Source organism: Stenella coeruleoalba, assembly GCF_951394435.1.
Source record: "Stenella coeruleoalba genome assembly, chromosome: 9".
Taxonomy (NCBI): Eukaryota; Metazoa; Chordata; class Mammalia; order Artiodactyla; family Delphinidae; genus Stenella; species Stenella coeruleoalba.
In genome coordinates this window covers 86,663,504-86,679,540 of record NC_137155.1, presented here as the reverse complement: position 1 = coordinate 86,679,540, position 16,037 = coordinate 86,663,504, and the positions used below count along the sequence as shown (strand labels likewise).

At 39.2% G+C, this 16,037-nt stretch overlaps 1 protein-coding gene across 1 annotated transcript in view; it reads right to left on the bottom strand.

The window, feature by feature from the left end:
- The window catches only part of LRGUK (leucine rich repeats and guanylate kinase domain containing), a 118,867-nt gene that overhangs the window by 51,722 nt on the left and 51,108 nt on the right, over positions 1–16,037 (bottom strand). The window contains exons 10-11 of the mRNA XM_079931954.1: positions 14,738–14,844; positions 9,697–9,816 (exon numbers count right to left, since the gene is read on the bottom strand). Of these exons, the coding sequence (XP_079788080.1) occupies positions 9,697–9,816; positions 14,738–14,844 (227 nt within the window). The remainder of the gene's footprint in view (positions 1–9,696; positions 9,817–14,737; positions 14,845–16,037) is intronic.

The window sequence follows — 16,037 nt, the reverse complement described above, 5'->3', positions numbered from 1 at the left end:
TTAGTGTGATTCAGAAGCATGAAGATTTAGAATCTCAACTCTGGACCAGATTGCTTCAAGAAATAACTTGTTACTGCACATATTTAGGCAGAGGCTTGGCTGTGAGCACATCCAAATTCAAGCACATTTATAGCATGCCATATTGTTAGTAAGGGAACTCTTTCACTGGGTGTCCACAAAAGCCCACGTATTCCTAGGGCATTTGGTAGGCAAATTAAATTGGTCCCAATGCCCAATGCAAATATATGTCAATAAACTGCTGGACACAATTTAAGAGATCACGAACAGAGAAGATTCCAGCACATACTGTGTCTGAGTATCAAATTCCAGGAAGCCACTACTCTGTCCACTTTCCTGTAACTGCATACCACTTTCTAATTCATGCCATTATCACCTGTCACTATATCCTAACCAGTCTCCTCATCTCCAGCCTTCCCTCCCCAAGCACCCTCCCAAACTGCCCACAGGGGACACTTTCTAAAATGCAGCTGTGATCATGACACTCCCCTGCTTAGAGACCCCTTATGATCAGACCCCTGTCTATTTTTCTGGTCTTCTGCCATCTTCCTCCATGCTTCAAGCTTAGCCACACTACAGTGTACTTTCAGTTAATCAAATGTGCCAGGCTTCCCTGGTGGCGCAGTGGTTAAGAATCCGCCTGCCAATGCAGGGGACACGGGTTTGAGCCCTGGTCCGGGAAGATCCTACATGCCGCGGAGCAACTAAACCTGTGTGTCACAACTACTGAGCCTGTGTGCCACAACTACTGAAGCCGGCATGCCTAGAACCCATGCTCCACAACAAGAGAAGCCACCACAATGAGAAGCCCATGCACCGCAACAAAAGAGTAGCCCCTGCTTGCCGCAACGAGAGAAAGCCTGTGTGCAGCAACAAAAACCCAACGCAGCCAAAAAACTCAAATGTGCCTGTTGTTCTTTCTGCCTGGATCTCAGGCACCTGTTCCCCCGCCTCAAATCTCACATCCCACTTATTTTTTATTTCTCCTGTCACAGAGGCTCTTTACTTCCCTCATCATAGCACCCATCAAACTGTCTTGTTAGCATTTACTTATCTAATCGCACAGTAGAGTGTAAGCTGCCAGGAGGGCAAGACTCATGTCTGCTTGTTTTACAATTTTATCACTGGTACAATGCACATGGATGGTGCTCAAGAAACACTGACTGAAGGAATAAATAAACCATTCTACTAGTCTGTCACACCTGTATAAAGAGACACTAGATTAGACAGCTCTTGGGGAGCTACAGCTCATACCATCTCATTTAGCTAAACAGCTGCAGGCTTTTATTTTACCATATTACAGGGCTAAAAATAAAATATAGTTAGTAGTCAACATCATGAAAAAGGTTACACAAATAGAGATTGCTATAAAATAGAGATCTAAGGAAGAAGTATACAGTTTTACTTTCATGACTATTCAGATCACTTTCAAGGCCTTAAATCTGGAAGATGAACAGGCGTGCCGGTATTGCTTTCTGTTTCTCTCATTACCCAGCACGTTTCTAGGAAGCCACTGATTTGTATGGTACTGTTAAGACTGGAAATAAATGGAGAGACTCCGAAGGCAGTAAATGCCTATCTCTAGGCCACTTGTAACTAATACAAGTAAAGAAAGAACATCCAACCTATTTCTAAAACCAAGAACATATGGTAAAATCAGATCCTTGGACAAGAGCACAATCCCTCAGCCACTCCAATATTTGTTATACCACCGAGCCATGTTTTTAATATTTATACATCGGGATATGCAACTTACCATGTGAAAATTTCATTGAATGTCTTGGTCTTGGATGAATGCAATTTAAAAAGGAAGACAAGGGCTTCCCTGGTGGCGCAGTGGTTAAGAGTCTGCCAGCCGATGCAGGGGAAGCGGGTTCGTGCCCCGGTCCAGGAAGATCCCACATGCCGCGGAGCGGCTGGGCCCGTGAGTCATGGCTGCTGAGCCTGCGCCTCCGGAGCCTGTGCTCCGCAACGGGAGAGGCCACAACAGTGAGAGGCCCACATACCAAAAAAAAAAAAAAAAAAGAAGAAAAAAAAAAAAAGAAAGACAAAATGCTGGGAAAAAAGGAGATAAATAGGAAGGAAAGAAAACATTCAAGCAAATGGCAGAGAAATGAGACTGTATTCAGCCCTTTTTTTTTCCATTTAATTAAAAATCAATAAAATATATGATGGATAAAGAATAAAATAAAAGAAAATTTAAACAACAGCAATCAACAGTCCCTCCCATCAGGAAACTTGCACAAGCTTCTTAGATAGCCTCATCCACCAGACGGCATACAGCAGAAGCAAGAAGAACTACAATCCTGCGGCCTGTGGAAGAAAAACCACATTCATACAAAGATAGACAAGATGAAAAGGCAGAGGACTAGGTACCAGATGAAGGGAAAAGATAAAACCCCAGAAAAACAATTAAATGAAGTGGAGATAGGCAATCTTCCAGAAAAAGAATTTAGAATAATGATAGTGAAGATGATCCAGGACCTCAGAAAAAGAATGGAGGCAAAGATCGAGAAGATGTAAGAAATGTTGAACAAAGACCTAGAATAATTAAAGAACAAACAAACAGAGATGAACAATACAATAAGTGAAATGAAAAATACACTAGAAGGAATCAATAGCAGAATAAATGAGGCAGAACAACAGATAAGTGACCTGAAAGACAGAATGGTGGAATTCACTGCTGTGGAACAGAATAAAGAAAAAAGAAGGAAAAGAAATGAAGACGGCCTAAGAGACCTCTGGGACAACATTAAACACAACAACATTCGCATTATAGGGTCCCAGAAGGAGAAAAGAGAGAGAAAGGACCAGAGAAAATATTTGAAGAGATTATACTTGAAAACTTCCCTAACATGGGAAAGGAAATAGCCACACAAGTCCAGGAAGCACAGGGAGTTCCATACAGGATAAACCCAAGGAGAAATATACTCAGACATATGGTCAAACTGGCAAAATTTAAAGACAAAGAAAAATGATTGAAAGCAGCAAGGGAAAAATGACAAATAACATACAAGGGAACTCCCATAAGGTTAACAGCTGATTTCTCAGCAGAAACTCTACAAGCCAGAAGGGAGTGGCATGATATACTTAAAGTGATGAAAGGGAAGAACCTACAACCAAGATTACTCTACCCAGCAAGGATCTCATTCAGATTCGATGGAGAAATCAAAAGCTTGACAGACAAGCAAAAGCTAAGAGAATTCAGCACCACCAAACCAGCTCTACAACAAATGCTAAAGGAACTTCTTTAAGTGGGAAACACAAGAGAAGAAAAGGACCTACAAAAACAAACCCAAAACCATGAAGAAAATGGTGAAAGGAACATACATATCGAGAATTACCTTAAACATGAATGGATTAAATGCTCCAACCAAAAGACACAGGCTTGCTGAATGGATGCAAAAACAAGACCCATATATATGCTGTCTACAAGAGACCCACTTCAGACCTAGGGACACATACAGACTGAAAGTGAGGGGATGGAAAAAGATATTCCATGCAAATGGAAAGAGAAAGAAAGCTGGAGTAGCAATACTCGTATCAGATAAAATAGACTTTAAAATAAAGAATGTTACAAGAGACAAGGAAGGACACTACGTAATGATCAAGGGATAAATCCAAAAGAAGATATAACAATTATAAATATATATGCACCCAACATAGGAGCACCTCAACACGTAAGGCAACTGCTAACAGCTATAAAAGAGGAAATCGACAGTGACACAGTAATAGTGGGGGACTTAAACACCTCATTTACACCAATGGACAGATCATCCAAACAGAAAATTAATAAGGAAACACAAGTTTTAAATGACACAGTAGACCAGATAGATTTGATCGATATTTATAGGACATTTCATCCAAAAACAGATTAAACCTTCTTCTCAAGTGTGCATGTAACATTTTCCAGGATAGATCACATCTTGGGTCACAAATCAAGCCTCAATAAATTTAAGAAAATTGAAATCATATCAAGCATCTTTTCTGACCACAGTGCTATGAGATTAGAAATGAATTACAGGGAAAAAACGTAAAAAACACAACCACATGGAGGCTAAACCATACGTTACTCAATAACCAAGAGATCACTGAAGAAATCAAACAGGAAATCAAAAAACACCTAGAGACAAATGACAATGAAAACATGATGATCCAAAACTTATGGGATGCAGCAAAAGCAGTTCTAAGAGGGGAATTTACAACAATAAAATTCTACTTCAGGAAACAAGAAAATTCACGAATAAACAACTTAACCGTACACCTAAAGGAACTAGAGAAAGAAGAACAAACAAAACCCAAAGTTAGCAGGAGGAAAGAAATCATAAAGATCAGAGCAGAAATAAATGCAATAGAAACATAAAACTAAAAGCTGGTTCTTTGACAAGATAAACAAAATTGATAAACCATTAGCCAGATTCATCAAGAAAAAGAGGGAGAGGACTCAAATCAATAAAATTAGAAATGAAAATAGAGAAGTTACAACAGACACCACAGAAATATACAGCATCCTAAGAGACTACTACAAGCAACTCTATGCCAATAAAATGGACAACCTGGAAGAAATGGACAAATTCTTAGAAAGGTAGAACCTCCCAAGACTGAACCAGGAAGACAGAGAAAATATGAACAGACCAATCACAAGTAATGAAATTGAAACTGTGATTAACAATCTTCCAACAAACAAAAGTCCAAGACCCGATGGCTTCACAGGTGAATTCTATCAAACATTTACAGAAGAGTTAACACCCATCCTTCTCAAACTCTTGCAAAAAATTGCAGAGGAAGGAACACTCCCAAACTCATTCTATGAGGCCGCCATCACCATGATACCAAAACCAGACAAAGATACTACAAAAAAAGAAAATTACAGACCAATATCACTGATGAATATAGATGCAAAAATCCTCAACAAAATACTAGCAAACAGAATCCAACAACACATTAAAAGGATCATACACCATGATCAAGTGGGATTTATCCCAGGGATGCAAGGATTCTTCAATATATGCAAATCAATCAATGTGATACACCATATTAACAAATTGAAGAATAAAAACCATATGATCATCTTGATAGATGTAGAAAAAGCTTTTGACAAAATTCAACACCTATTTATGATAAAAACTCTTAAGAAAGTGGGCATAGAGGGACCTTACCTCAACATAATAAAGGCCATATATGACAAACCCACAGCAAACATCATTCTCAGTGGTGAAAAACTGAAAGCATTTCCTCTAAGATCAGGAACAAGAGAAGGATGTCCACTCTCACTACTATTATTCAACATAGTTTTGGAAGTCCTAGCAATGGCCATCAGAGAATAAAAAGGAACACAAATTGGAAAAGAAGAAGTAAAACTGTCACTGTTTGCAGATGACATGATACTATACATAGAGAATCCTGACGATGCCACCAGAAAACTACTTGAGCTAATCAATGAATTTGGTAAAGTTGCAGGATACAAAATTAATGCACAGAAATCTCTTGCATTCCTATACACCAATGATGAAAAACCTGAAAGAGAAATTAAGGAAACACTCCCATTTACCACTGCAACAAAAAGAATAAAATATCTAGGAATAAACCTACCTAGGGATACAAAAGATCTGTATACAGAAAACTATAAGACACTGATGAAAGAAGTTAAAGATGATACAAACAGATGGAGAGATACACCATGTTCTTGGATTGGAAGAATCAATATTGTGAAATGACTGTACTGCCCAAAGCAATCTACAGATTCAATGCAATCCTTATCAAATTACCAATGGCATTTTTTACAGAACTAGAATAAAAAATCTTAAAATTTGTATGGAGACACAAAAGCAGTCAAAGCAGTCTTCAGGGGAAAAAACGGAGCTGAATAGTCAAAGCAGTGTTTGACCGAATAGTCAAAGCAGTCTTCAGGGGAAAAAACGGAGCTGGAGGAATCAGACTCCCTGACTTCAGACTATACTACAAAGCTACAGTAATCAAGACAATATGGTATGGCACAAAAACAGAAACATAGAGCAATGGAACAAGACAGAAAGCCCAGAAATAAACCCACACACCTATGGTCAACTAATCTATGACAAAGGAGGCAAGGATATACAATGGAGAAAAGACAGTCTCTTCAATAAGTGGTGCTGGGAAAACCGGACAGCTACATGTAAAATAATGAAATTAGAACACTCCCTAACACCATACACAAAAATAAACTCAAAATGGATTAGAGACCTAAATGTAAGACCGGACACTATAAAACTCTTAGAGGACAACATAGGAAGAACACTCTTTGACATAAATCACAGCAAGATCGTTTTTGATCCACCTCCTAAAATAATGGAAATAAAAAGAAAAATAAACAAATGGGACCTAATGAAACTTAAAAGCTTTTGCACAACAAAGGAAACCATAAACAAGACGAAAAGGCAACCCTCAGAATGGGAGAAAATATTTGCAAATGAATCAATGGACAAAGGATTAATCTCCAAAGTATATAAACAGCTCATGCAGCTCAATATTAAAGAATCAAACAACCCATTCCAAAAACGGGCAGAAGACCTAAATAGACATTTCTCCAAAGAAGACATACAGATGGCCAAAAAGCGCATGAAAAGCTGCTCAACATCACTAATTGTTAGAGAAATGCAAATCAAAACTACAATGAGGTATCACCTCACACCAGTTAGAATGGGCATCATCATAAAATCTACAAAGAACAAATGCTGGAGAGGGTGTGGAGAAAAGGGAACTGTTGCACTGTTGATGGGAATGTAAACTGACACAGCCACTATGGAGAACAGTATGCAGGTTCCTTAAAGGACTAAAAATAGAATTACCATATGATCCAGCAATCCCACTACTGGGCATTTACCCTGAGAAAAACCATAATTCAAAAAAATTCATGTACCAAAATGTTCATTGCAGCACTATTTACAATAGCCAGGTCATGGAAGCAACCGAAATGCCCATCGACAGATGAATGGATAAAGAAGATGTGGTACATATATACAATGGAATATTACTCAGCCATAAAAAGGAACGAAATTGGGTCATTTGTAGAGACGTGGATGGATCTAGAGACTGTCATACAGAGTGAAGTAAATCAGAAAGAGAAAAACAAATATCGTATATTAATGCATATATGTGGAACCTAGAAAAATGGTACAGATGAACGGGTTTGCAGGACAGAAATTGAGACACAGATGTAGAGAACAAACGTACAGACACTAAGGGGGGAAAGCGGCAGGGGGATGGTGTGGTGGTGGTGTGATGAATTGGGAGATTGGGATTTTCATGTATACACTGATGTGTATAAAATGGATGACTAATAAGAACCTGCTGTATAAAAAAAATTAAATAAAATTAAATTCAAAAAAGAAATAAATAAAATAAACAAGAGCAAGGACTTGCCCCTGAAGATGTGCTTTGGTTTTATCATTTGTTTTAATTAGAAAGTTGCTGCATGCAATAGTAGTACTATCTGACTTTCTCAATGCTTGAAATTACTAGCTCCCTAATACCTTTTCTTATCCAGTGATATGCTCTCTGATCCTTGCTTTGGTGAATGACGTGCTATTGAACGAGCCCTGACCTCTGCCCCGATGAGGGTGCATGGTTAGGCAAGGCTTCTGAGCCTGTGAGGGAGGTGGATGCATGAGTGTGGGGTATTTATGGGTGTCTTTCCTCTTGCTACTAATGCCATCCAGAGGAGAAAAACAGCAGTGGCAACAGTAACAGTATAGGAGCAGGAAGCTAATTTTAGGATTATGTTTTGTCATCTTGTGCCTCCACACAAACTGCATATGATGCTAACTAAGGTCTGAGTCCCCTACCAGGTTATACGTTTCATTAAGGCAAGGGCCTCACCGATCTTGTTCCCACTGTATCTTCAGGACCTATCACATGGGAAGAACTCAATAAATATTTATTGAAAGAATGGATGAACAAATGAATGAATCCCTTCATCTCTCCATGTATCCATCAGTGGAGGTTGGGAAAAACCACCTATGCTTCTTACCACAGTTATTTCCCACTAAATTTTGCATATAATACCATTAATTCATTCATCCATCCATTCACTCAATCACTTAGTGTTTCATTTAGCAAATATTTTTCATGCATTTATTAAGTTCCTGGCCTTCTGCTGAACAAGGAGAACTCAGTGGTGAACAAAGCTGACATTGGTCCCCACCCTCATTGGGCTTACAGTCGAGCATGGGAAACAGGCATTAAATACATCATCCCAAGCTTGACGGATAGACATTCTAATAGGGGAAAAGCAGGATTTAATGAAAATGAACATTGAGGGGGCCTATCGAGGTGAGAATGTTGAGGCCGACTGGATCAGAATCCTGACGATGAGTTAATAAACACCTCTAAGAACACATCTGGCCCAGCATGCCTCAGAGTGCATATCACAAACAAATATGAAGGACAGGCTATGAACCATTTGCAACAGAATTGGTGTCAGAGATGTGAAAGGACTTCTAACCAGGGAAAGCTTTGGTTTATGTAAGTCTTTATGTAACCAAAGTCTTCAGCAAAGCTTTGGTTTGCTGAAAGGTTCCAGGTTTATACATTAGCACGATAGTCAGGATACACCTTCCTGCCCTAATTTGATCGTCCGTTCATTGTGCTCCACTTATCTTTTGAAACAGGTTCAGTACCGCTGTATAAGCATAATGACACTCTGTACTTTTTAATTTTGATATTAAGTTTTAATTTATTTTGGTTGCTTCAGGGTGTCTAGAATATATTAATGAGTAAATTATTCTACAGTATTTGTATTCTGGATTTGTTCAAATGAGGAATGTAATTTTAGATCTCTAGATAACTAGACCTGTTTAAAATAGTATTTACACTGTTTGAACATGTGTAGCTTAAGGGAAGGAACCTGTGTGCAACAGCATTAGAAAATAATGTGCATTTCTTTTTCTTGCTGTCCTATATATCTTTGCAGTCACATTCTCAGCTCACTGACAAACATCACTAATCCAACAGTAATGTCTTTGCCATACATAAAATAAAAGAGGAAACCAGTTTAAAAGGTCACAGCAATAACTAAATCTGAGACCCAGACACCTTTAAAGAGTCTGTAAATCCAGCTGAAGGTTTTCTAGGATGGTTCTAGGCTTTTGGACATATTCTGCTATTTTAACTGAGTCATTAGGGAACCACACAGCAAAATATCTGCTCCAGAAAACTGAAAGTGTATTGAATGCTAACCTGAGGGAAAGGAAAAGGAAATCTTTTGCTGCCATTTCTCTTTCCTTCCTTCTGAAATATCCCTCAAAAGAGAAAGACCCGCGTGGAAATAAAGCAGCTGACGTGCTGGCAGCGTGGGCTCCAACAGAGATGAGGAGAGGCTGTCACCGGTGCACAGACCCACCCACCATCCATCACAACATTGTGATTCATGTTGTCACACCACATGGCAACAGGAGCCCGTGTTCCAACACCATGATGCTTTATTACAACCACGTGTGTTTCCAAACCTTGGGGCGTGATTTCGGCTGTCACTGAATTAAGTAAAACATTTGGAGGATTAAAGTAAAAAAAAAAAAATACAGTGAATATCACAGTGTAATAACTGGCAAAGAAGCTCATAAGCCTTCTATGTACATTTTAATAGCCAACATTAGCAATATCCGACATTTTACAGCCTTACCAGCCAATAAAGAAACTTACCCGTATCTGAAGTAAGTGCTGAACTGTCTGCAGAGGCGGTGAGCGAGTTCTTGTTTACCACATGCTTGAGGACCAGCTAATACCAACATGGGATAAGGGGCATCCAGACTAGGAAGGGTGCTGCAACAGGGCAGAACAGACATGCATATTAATGCATCCAGTGTGTAAAGTGTCCATGTCACAATCACAATTAATCCAGTAATCCAGCATTTACTACATGTAGACACTCTATGGAAGGATGGTCCTACTTTCCAGAAGCAAGTCGACTGCAAAATAGCAAAAATATTTACCTTAACAAGATTTTTTAAAGGAAAAATATGGTAAGAGATATTAATTCTTGGTTGATAAAGTATTCCCCCCAAGAACTTCAAAATGAAAGAAATAAGACTGCCCTCTGAGAGGTAAACTTTAACATCTGTATCTATCCAATTAGAACACAGATGTGAAACTAACACAACATTGTAAAGCAATTATACTCCAATAAAAAAAAAAGAATACTCATGTGCAAAGAAAACAGTAATCACTGAAATTTACCTGAACAGTTACTATATGCCAGGTGCTATTCTAGGTGTCTTACATGCATTACCTCATTTAATTATCACAGGAAGCTGTAATAACACTTAACACATAAAGAAACTGAAGTACAGAGAGGTTAATTAACTTGTTCAAAGTAACAACTAATAAGTAAGAGCTGATATATGAATCTCGGCATGGCTTCTGGTCTAAAAGACCAAAGGACTAATTTATATAAAATCTCTTGCAACATGCAGAGCTGAAGTGTTTGGGTTCCACTCAAGACACAAATTCTAGAAGTATGGAATAAAATATAATATTTTGAAAAAAATCATGGTTGAGGTATAGATTCTGTGAAGAATGGGGGCAGTGCAGCATAATTTTTCAATCTCTCTAAACACTCACAGGAAAACAGAAAAACTTGAGAACAAAAGCCCATGGAAAATGTGGATAACAAACCAGATGAAAAGCCACAAACCCGCAAGACGTTTACGGCACTGGAAGCTGGGCAAGAGGAAGAAGGAGGAAGCAACGTGCAGCGGCTGAGAACAAGGGAACCCCAAAACAATGGGTATCCAGCAGAAAGCAGGCAGGTTGAAACTGCAACGTCCAAAAGCCTACATGTGAATACTCATAAAAGCTGTATTTGTAGTAGCCAAAAACTGCAATCAGCCCAGATGTCCTTCGATGGTTGGTTAAACTAACTGTGGTGCATTCATACCAAGGAATACTACTCAGCAATACAAAGGAATGAACCATTGATATATTCAACAGAGGCTAAGTTAAAAAAAAAAAGTCAACCCCAAAAGGTTATACATATACTCTATGATTCCATTTATATAGCCTTCTTGAAATGACAGCATTACAGAGAAGGGGAACAGATTATTGGTTGCCAAACGTTAGGGAAGATAAGCAGGAGGGAGGTGGCTGCAGCTATAAAAGGGAAGCAAAGGGATCCATGTGATAAAACTCCTGTATCTTGACTGGAGTCATGCTCATATGAATCTACACATGTGATAAAATCGCATAGAACTAAATGTACACAGGAGCACATGCAAAACTGGTGAAACTTGATAAGGTTGGTGGCTTGTATCAATGTCAGCTTCCTGGTTTTGATATTCTACTTTAGCTAAGCAAGATATTACCACTGGAGGAAACTGGGTGAAAGATATCTAGAATTTCTCTGTATTATTTCTTACAACTGCATGTGAATCTAAAATTACCTCGAAATAATTTTTTTAAGTAATTAAAGGAAAGAATTTTGAGAGAAAGTGACAAATATTGAGGATAGGCAAAGGAGACCTTCTTCATGAAGAAGAAAACCAAAGATAAGGAACAAATATTAAAGACTGTCATTCAAGAAAATCTTTCTGAAATTAAAAAAAATAAAATAACACTATACAACATACCTGAGAATATTAGCCTAGAACAACTGGGCTATAAATGTTGTAACAATAATACCAAGACATAGTCTAGTAAAATTACTGGGCTTAAAAAAAGCTGGGGGGATTATTCAGCTAGAAAAAGAGAACACATGATTTATAAGAGGAAGAAAATTAGATTGTCACCAGTTTTTTGACAGCAATGTTTTCCACCAAAAGAAAATGGAGCAACCCTTCTAATATTCTCAAGGGAAAAAGTGTGAGCCATGGACTTTACATATAGCAAAAATGACTTTCAAGTGTAAAGGGCAGAGAATATTATCAACATGCAAGATTTCAAGAGATACTGATTCCACAGCTCTTCCTAAGGAATCTGCTAGAGAACAAGCTTCATACAACCAAAATGACTCAAGAGGAGGCATCAGTTGTAAGGGCTGGCAGTGAGCAATAAATATGCCATTACCCAGAAAAGTAAGACTAAATGACAGCAAAGGAGAAAGTATAGTGTGTGATGGATATATGTTCTGACAATATAAATACAGTACACTATTTTTAAAATGGAGTGATTGATGCTTATATAAAATATATAGAGTAGGCAAATTCAGAGAGACAGAAAGTACACTGGAAATTACCAGGGACTGGGAGTAGCAGGAAATGGGGAGTTATTGCCTAATGTTTACAGAGCTTCTGCTCAGGCTGATGAAAAAGTTTTGGAAACAGATGGTGGTGATGGTTGCACAACATTGTGAATATAATTAATGCCACTGAACTGTACGCTTTTTTTTTTTTTTTTTTTTGCAGTACGCGGGCCTCTCCCGTTGCGGAGCACAGGCTCCAGACGTGCAGGCTCAGCGGTCAGGATCTTCCCGGAGCGGGGCACGAACCTGTGTCCCCTGCATCGGCAGGCGGACTCTCAACCACTGCGCCACCAGGGAAGCCCTGAACTGTACACTTTAAAGCGGTTAAAATGGCAAATTTTATGTGTTTTATATATATATATATATATATATATTTTTACCACAATAAAAAACAATGAGGGAATGGTTAATGGGAGGAACATAGGCAAAATATGTTTTTCATGTTTCCAGTAATTATTACTACTGGTATTCTGACACTGTTGTGGTGTAATATGGGACTTTAAAAAAGAGCAATTATGGGATATTCTAATTCCATCTTCCTCTGTGTCTTTGGTGAGGGAGAAAAGGAGATACAGATGTAACAGAGATGAGATTAAGTAAAAGCTCAACTACAGTCTTGAAATTGAATTGTACCAATATGAATTCAGGAGGTGTTTTACCATCTATCTATAGATGGATCTCTCTAAATACAGATTAGATAGATATAAAAGATTGAACAGATGTAATAGGTAGGTACAAATAGGCAAGATAGGTGGATGGATAGATAGAAAGAATAGATAGATGGATCAATGAATGTAGGGAAGGAAGGAAGGAAAGAAGGAGGGGAGGGGAGGGAGGGGAGGGAGGGGAGGGAGGGGAGGGAGGGGAGGGAGGGAGGGAAGGAAATATATCCCTAGCTCTGTCCACTAAAAGACGTGGAAACAATGATCAACCCAGTGCCATGTTTGTCTCTAGCACCCACATTATGATTGGGAAATACCATTTCTCACTGAAACAAACCAGGGCTTCTTGGAGAAATGGCCGATTCCAGAGTTTGGACAGGACTTGTACAAGATCAGCCTGGAGAACCTTGTCATAGGTGAGAGCAAGAAAGCTATCACTGACTACCAGGCCAGAGTCAAGGTTCTGCCATGTCATTTCAATACTGGATCCTCACTCCAATCCTGCCAGAAGAGGGGACAGTGATTCCCAAATATCACAGCTTGAAAGTCCCAAGACCAAGAGTCAGGGTTCCTCTCCTAGAGCCTGACTCCTGGGGCTGCCAGGGAGCTGCGTCCTGACTCAGAGTGGGAAGGGCATGGCACCCCTGCTCCTGCCTCCATGAGCTTTTCAGAGTGAGCCCTGCTCCATCCCGGAGCATCTGGGGCTGCTTGGCCATTTGCTCTTCTCTGCCTGACAGTCAGAAATGATCCAGAAATACGTGTTTATCAGACATTGCTGTAAATTTCTTTGATACATATTTTTATATAAATGTACCCTAAAGCATGAAACAACTAGCAATCTCATAAACTAGAAAAGAAATACAATGAGGACATAAATGCCCTTCTTTTAAATCAAATGTGCTTTTCCAGATGTATGCAAATAAATGATAAATCATTTCACCTAGAGAGCTACCATAAATATATAAAACTGTCAACGTCTACATTATTAAATTACATGTAAAAAATCATGTCCTGGACGCAAAATAAAACATCTTCTCTCTGTGGGAAACCAACTGTGTGAAGTACAGGAGCAGACCACATGAAGAAGAGAAGCCATTTATAACCAAGAGATTTTACAAGTAATTTTAAAATGCCTTTGGGCATTGATAGAATTTCTGTATTATACTTATAGCGTAAATGGCCATCTGCTCCAACAGACTGTTTAAAAAGATATGGCGAAATCGTGGTAAATTTATCTTCGAACTCAGAGGTGAGAGATGCTGTTCCTGTGTTCAACCAAGCTGGGTGACTTCTCCCTGCTAGGTTGCCTGGGGCTCAGGGCAATCACTGTAAAGACTGTTTCGGGTTTCCCTCAGGTGAGGAGGGCCTCCTTCTAGGGACTCTCTAACGTATAACCTGCAGTCTTGGGTGCTCTTTGGCAGGGGTATCTAGCATTCACGCACAGCTAAGGAGAAACTGACAATGGATAGAGATCGTCACAATTCTCTGTTAATGAGGCTAAGGTCTGTGGTTCTATCCTACAGCAGAAAAGTTGGCAAACTTTTTTTCTTTTTCATTTCACCATCCTATGTCACAGGCTAGCCACCATTCAAGGGTCCAGATGAAAGAGGGATGTTGAATCTACTCATCACCACACTTGGGAAAATGCCAACAAGTGAGCCCCACATTCAAACATGTGATGATAATATACTATATCTGAGACTACACAGCCTGTCAAATAAAGACCTGATCCCCTCCCTCAGAGAGGTGAGAAAGGAATGGGTCACAAAATAGAGGGCTAGGGAAATGATGAGGTTGTCCTATGCTGGCTACCCCGTGTTCTACCCAAAGGGTCCCTAAGAAATACCTGTCAAAGATCCTCTGTGGCTGCATCAGGCTGTTGAAAACATGGGTCATGTGATCTTGGGCTGCGGCCACTTCTGGGGGAGGGTTGTATTTGTTCACTGCCGCGACCTTTTCCAGAATTAGAAATGCAAAGGGAAAAGAAAAAAAATTCGTTTTAAAAGGAAGACAAGCCTTAGATTTTCTATAATGAAATGTCCTAGACACGTGACCAGGAATCTGTGTTCTGTCTTCATGTCTACTCTAACTTTCCTAAAACCTAAAGAATAATAATTATTTTAAAGTATTGAGCTGGAGCCCCTTGGTCACCTATTTCTTTATACTCCCTGGTTTGAAAGGAAAAAAGCAAAATCAAAACCTCTAAAGTCTAAGATGACCTTTAATATAGTAAACATTTCAACTTTTAGTATGAAAAGAAATAAAATTCATAGCTCTAGATTCCAGGTAGTTGTTACTGCAGAATTTTTCCTCATGCCATCATGCCAAGAACTATTCCTATGATCTCAAATTCTACTAAACCTCCCCCTCTTTTAGTGTAACTTTCTCTTTTCAAAGATATGGGCCTTTTCCCCACGATGGATAGTTCTCCGTCCCCCGGCCTTGTCATCCCTGTAAATACACTATTCTTGTCTACCATACCTTTATCTAATGCGTGGTTTTAAATGTTATTCCCTTCGCACAATGTTAAAGGGAAAGAGAAATCTAATAAGTGCCTTTGAGTGAGAGAATGATAAGAGACTTGCATCTGTAACTATTTTTTAACCAAGATTTCAGAAAGGCATTTATGAACTGGAATATCTGCCTCTTTGCGTATTTATACCTGCTTTTTCATTCCCATCTCAAATTTGCATCCAGTGTAAGAAACCCCTCATTAGTGGAGATTTCAGCTGACACCAGTCATGACAGCATGACAAATTAGCTTCCACAGGTATGGAAGGGGCTGGCAGGCGCTAGCATTCAATGTTTGGTTACTCTCAACTTGTGTCCAGAAGAATCATTATCTTAAAGAGTAGCATAAAGGATTTAAAAAGCAGAGTATTGATTTATTTGAGTCCTTTTCGATGATGTGTTAGAATGACATTATAATTCACTTCATTATTAAGTGAACTTTTCGAGTAACACAGATAGGATCACACACCCTCCAAATACGATAGCTATCATCCAAACTAACAGTCGGCTATACTGCTGCCAGCCTATGTACACGGGGGCTGCTTCTGTTTCCCACAGCCAGTCTCCTCACTGTACCAAGAGCAGGGCTTTCACTGCATTTGTGTTGACACTCAGCTCTGCAGAGGGTGAAGCAG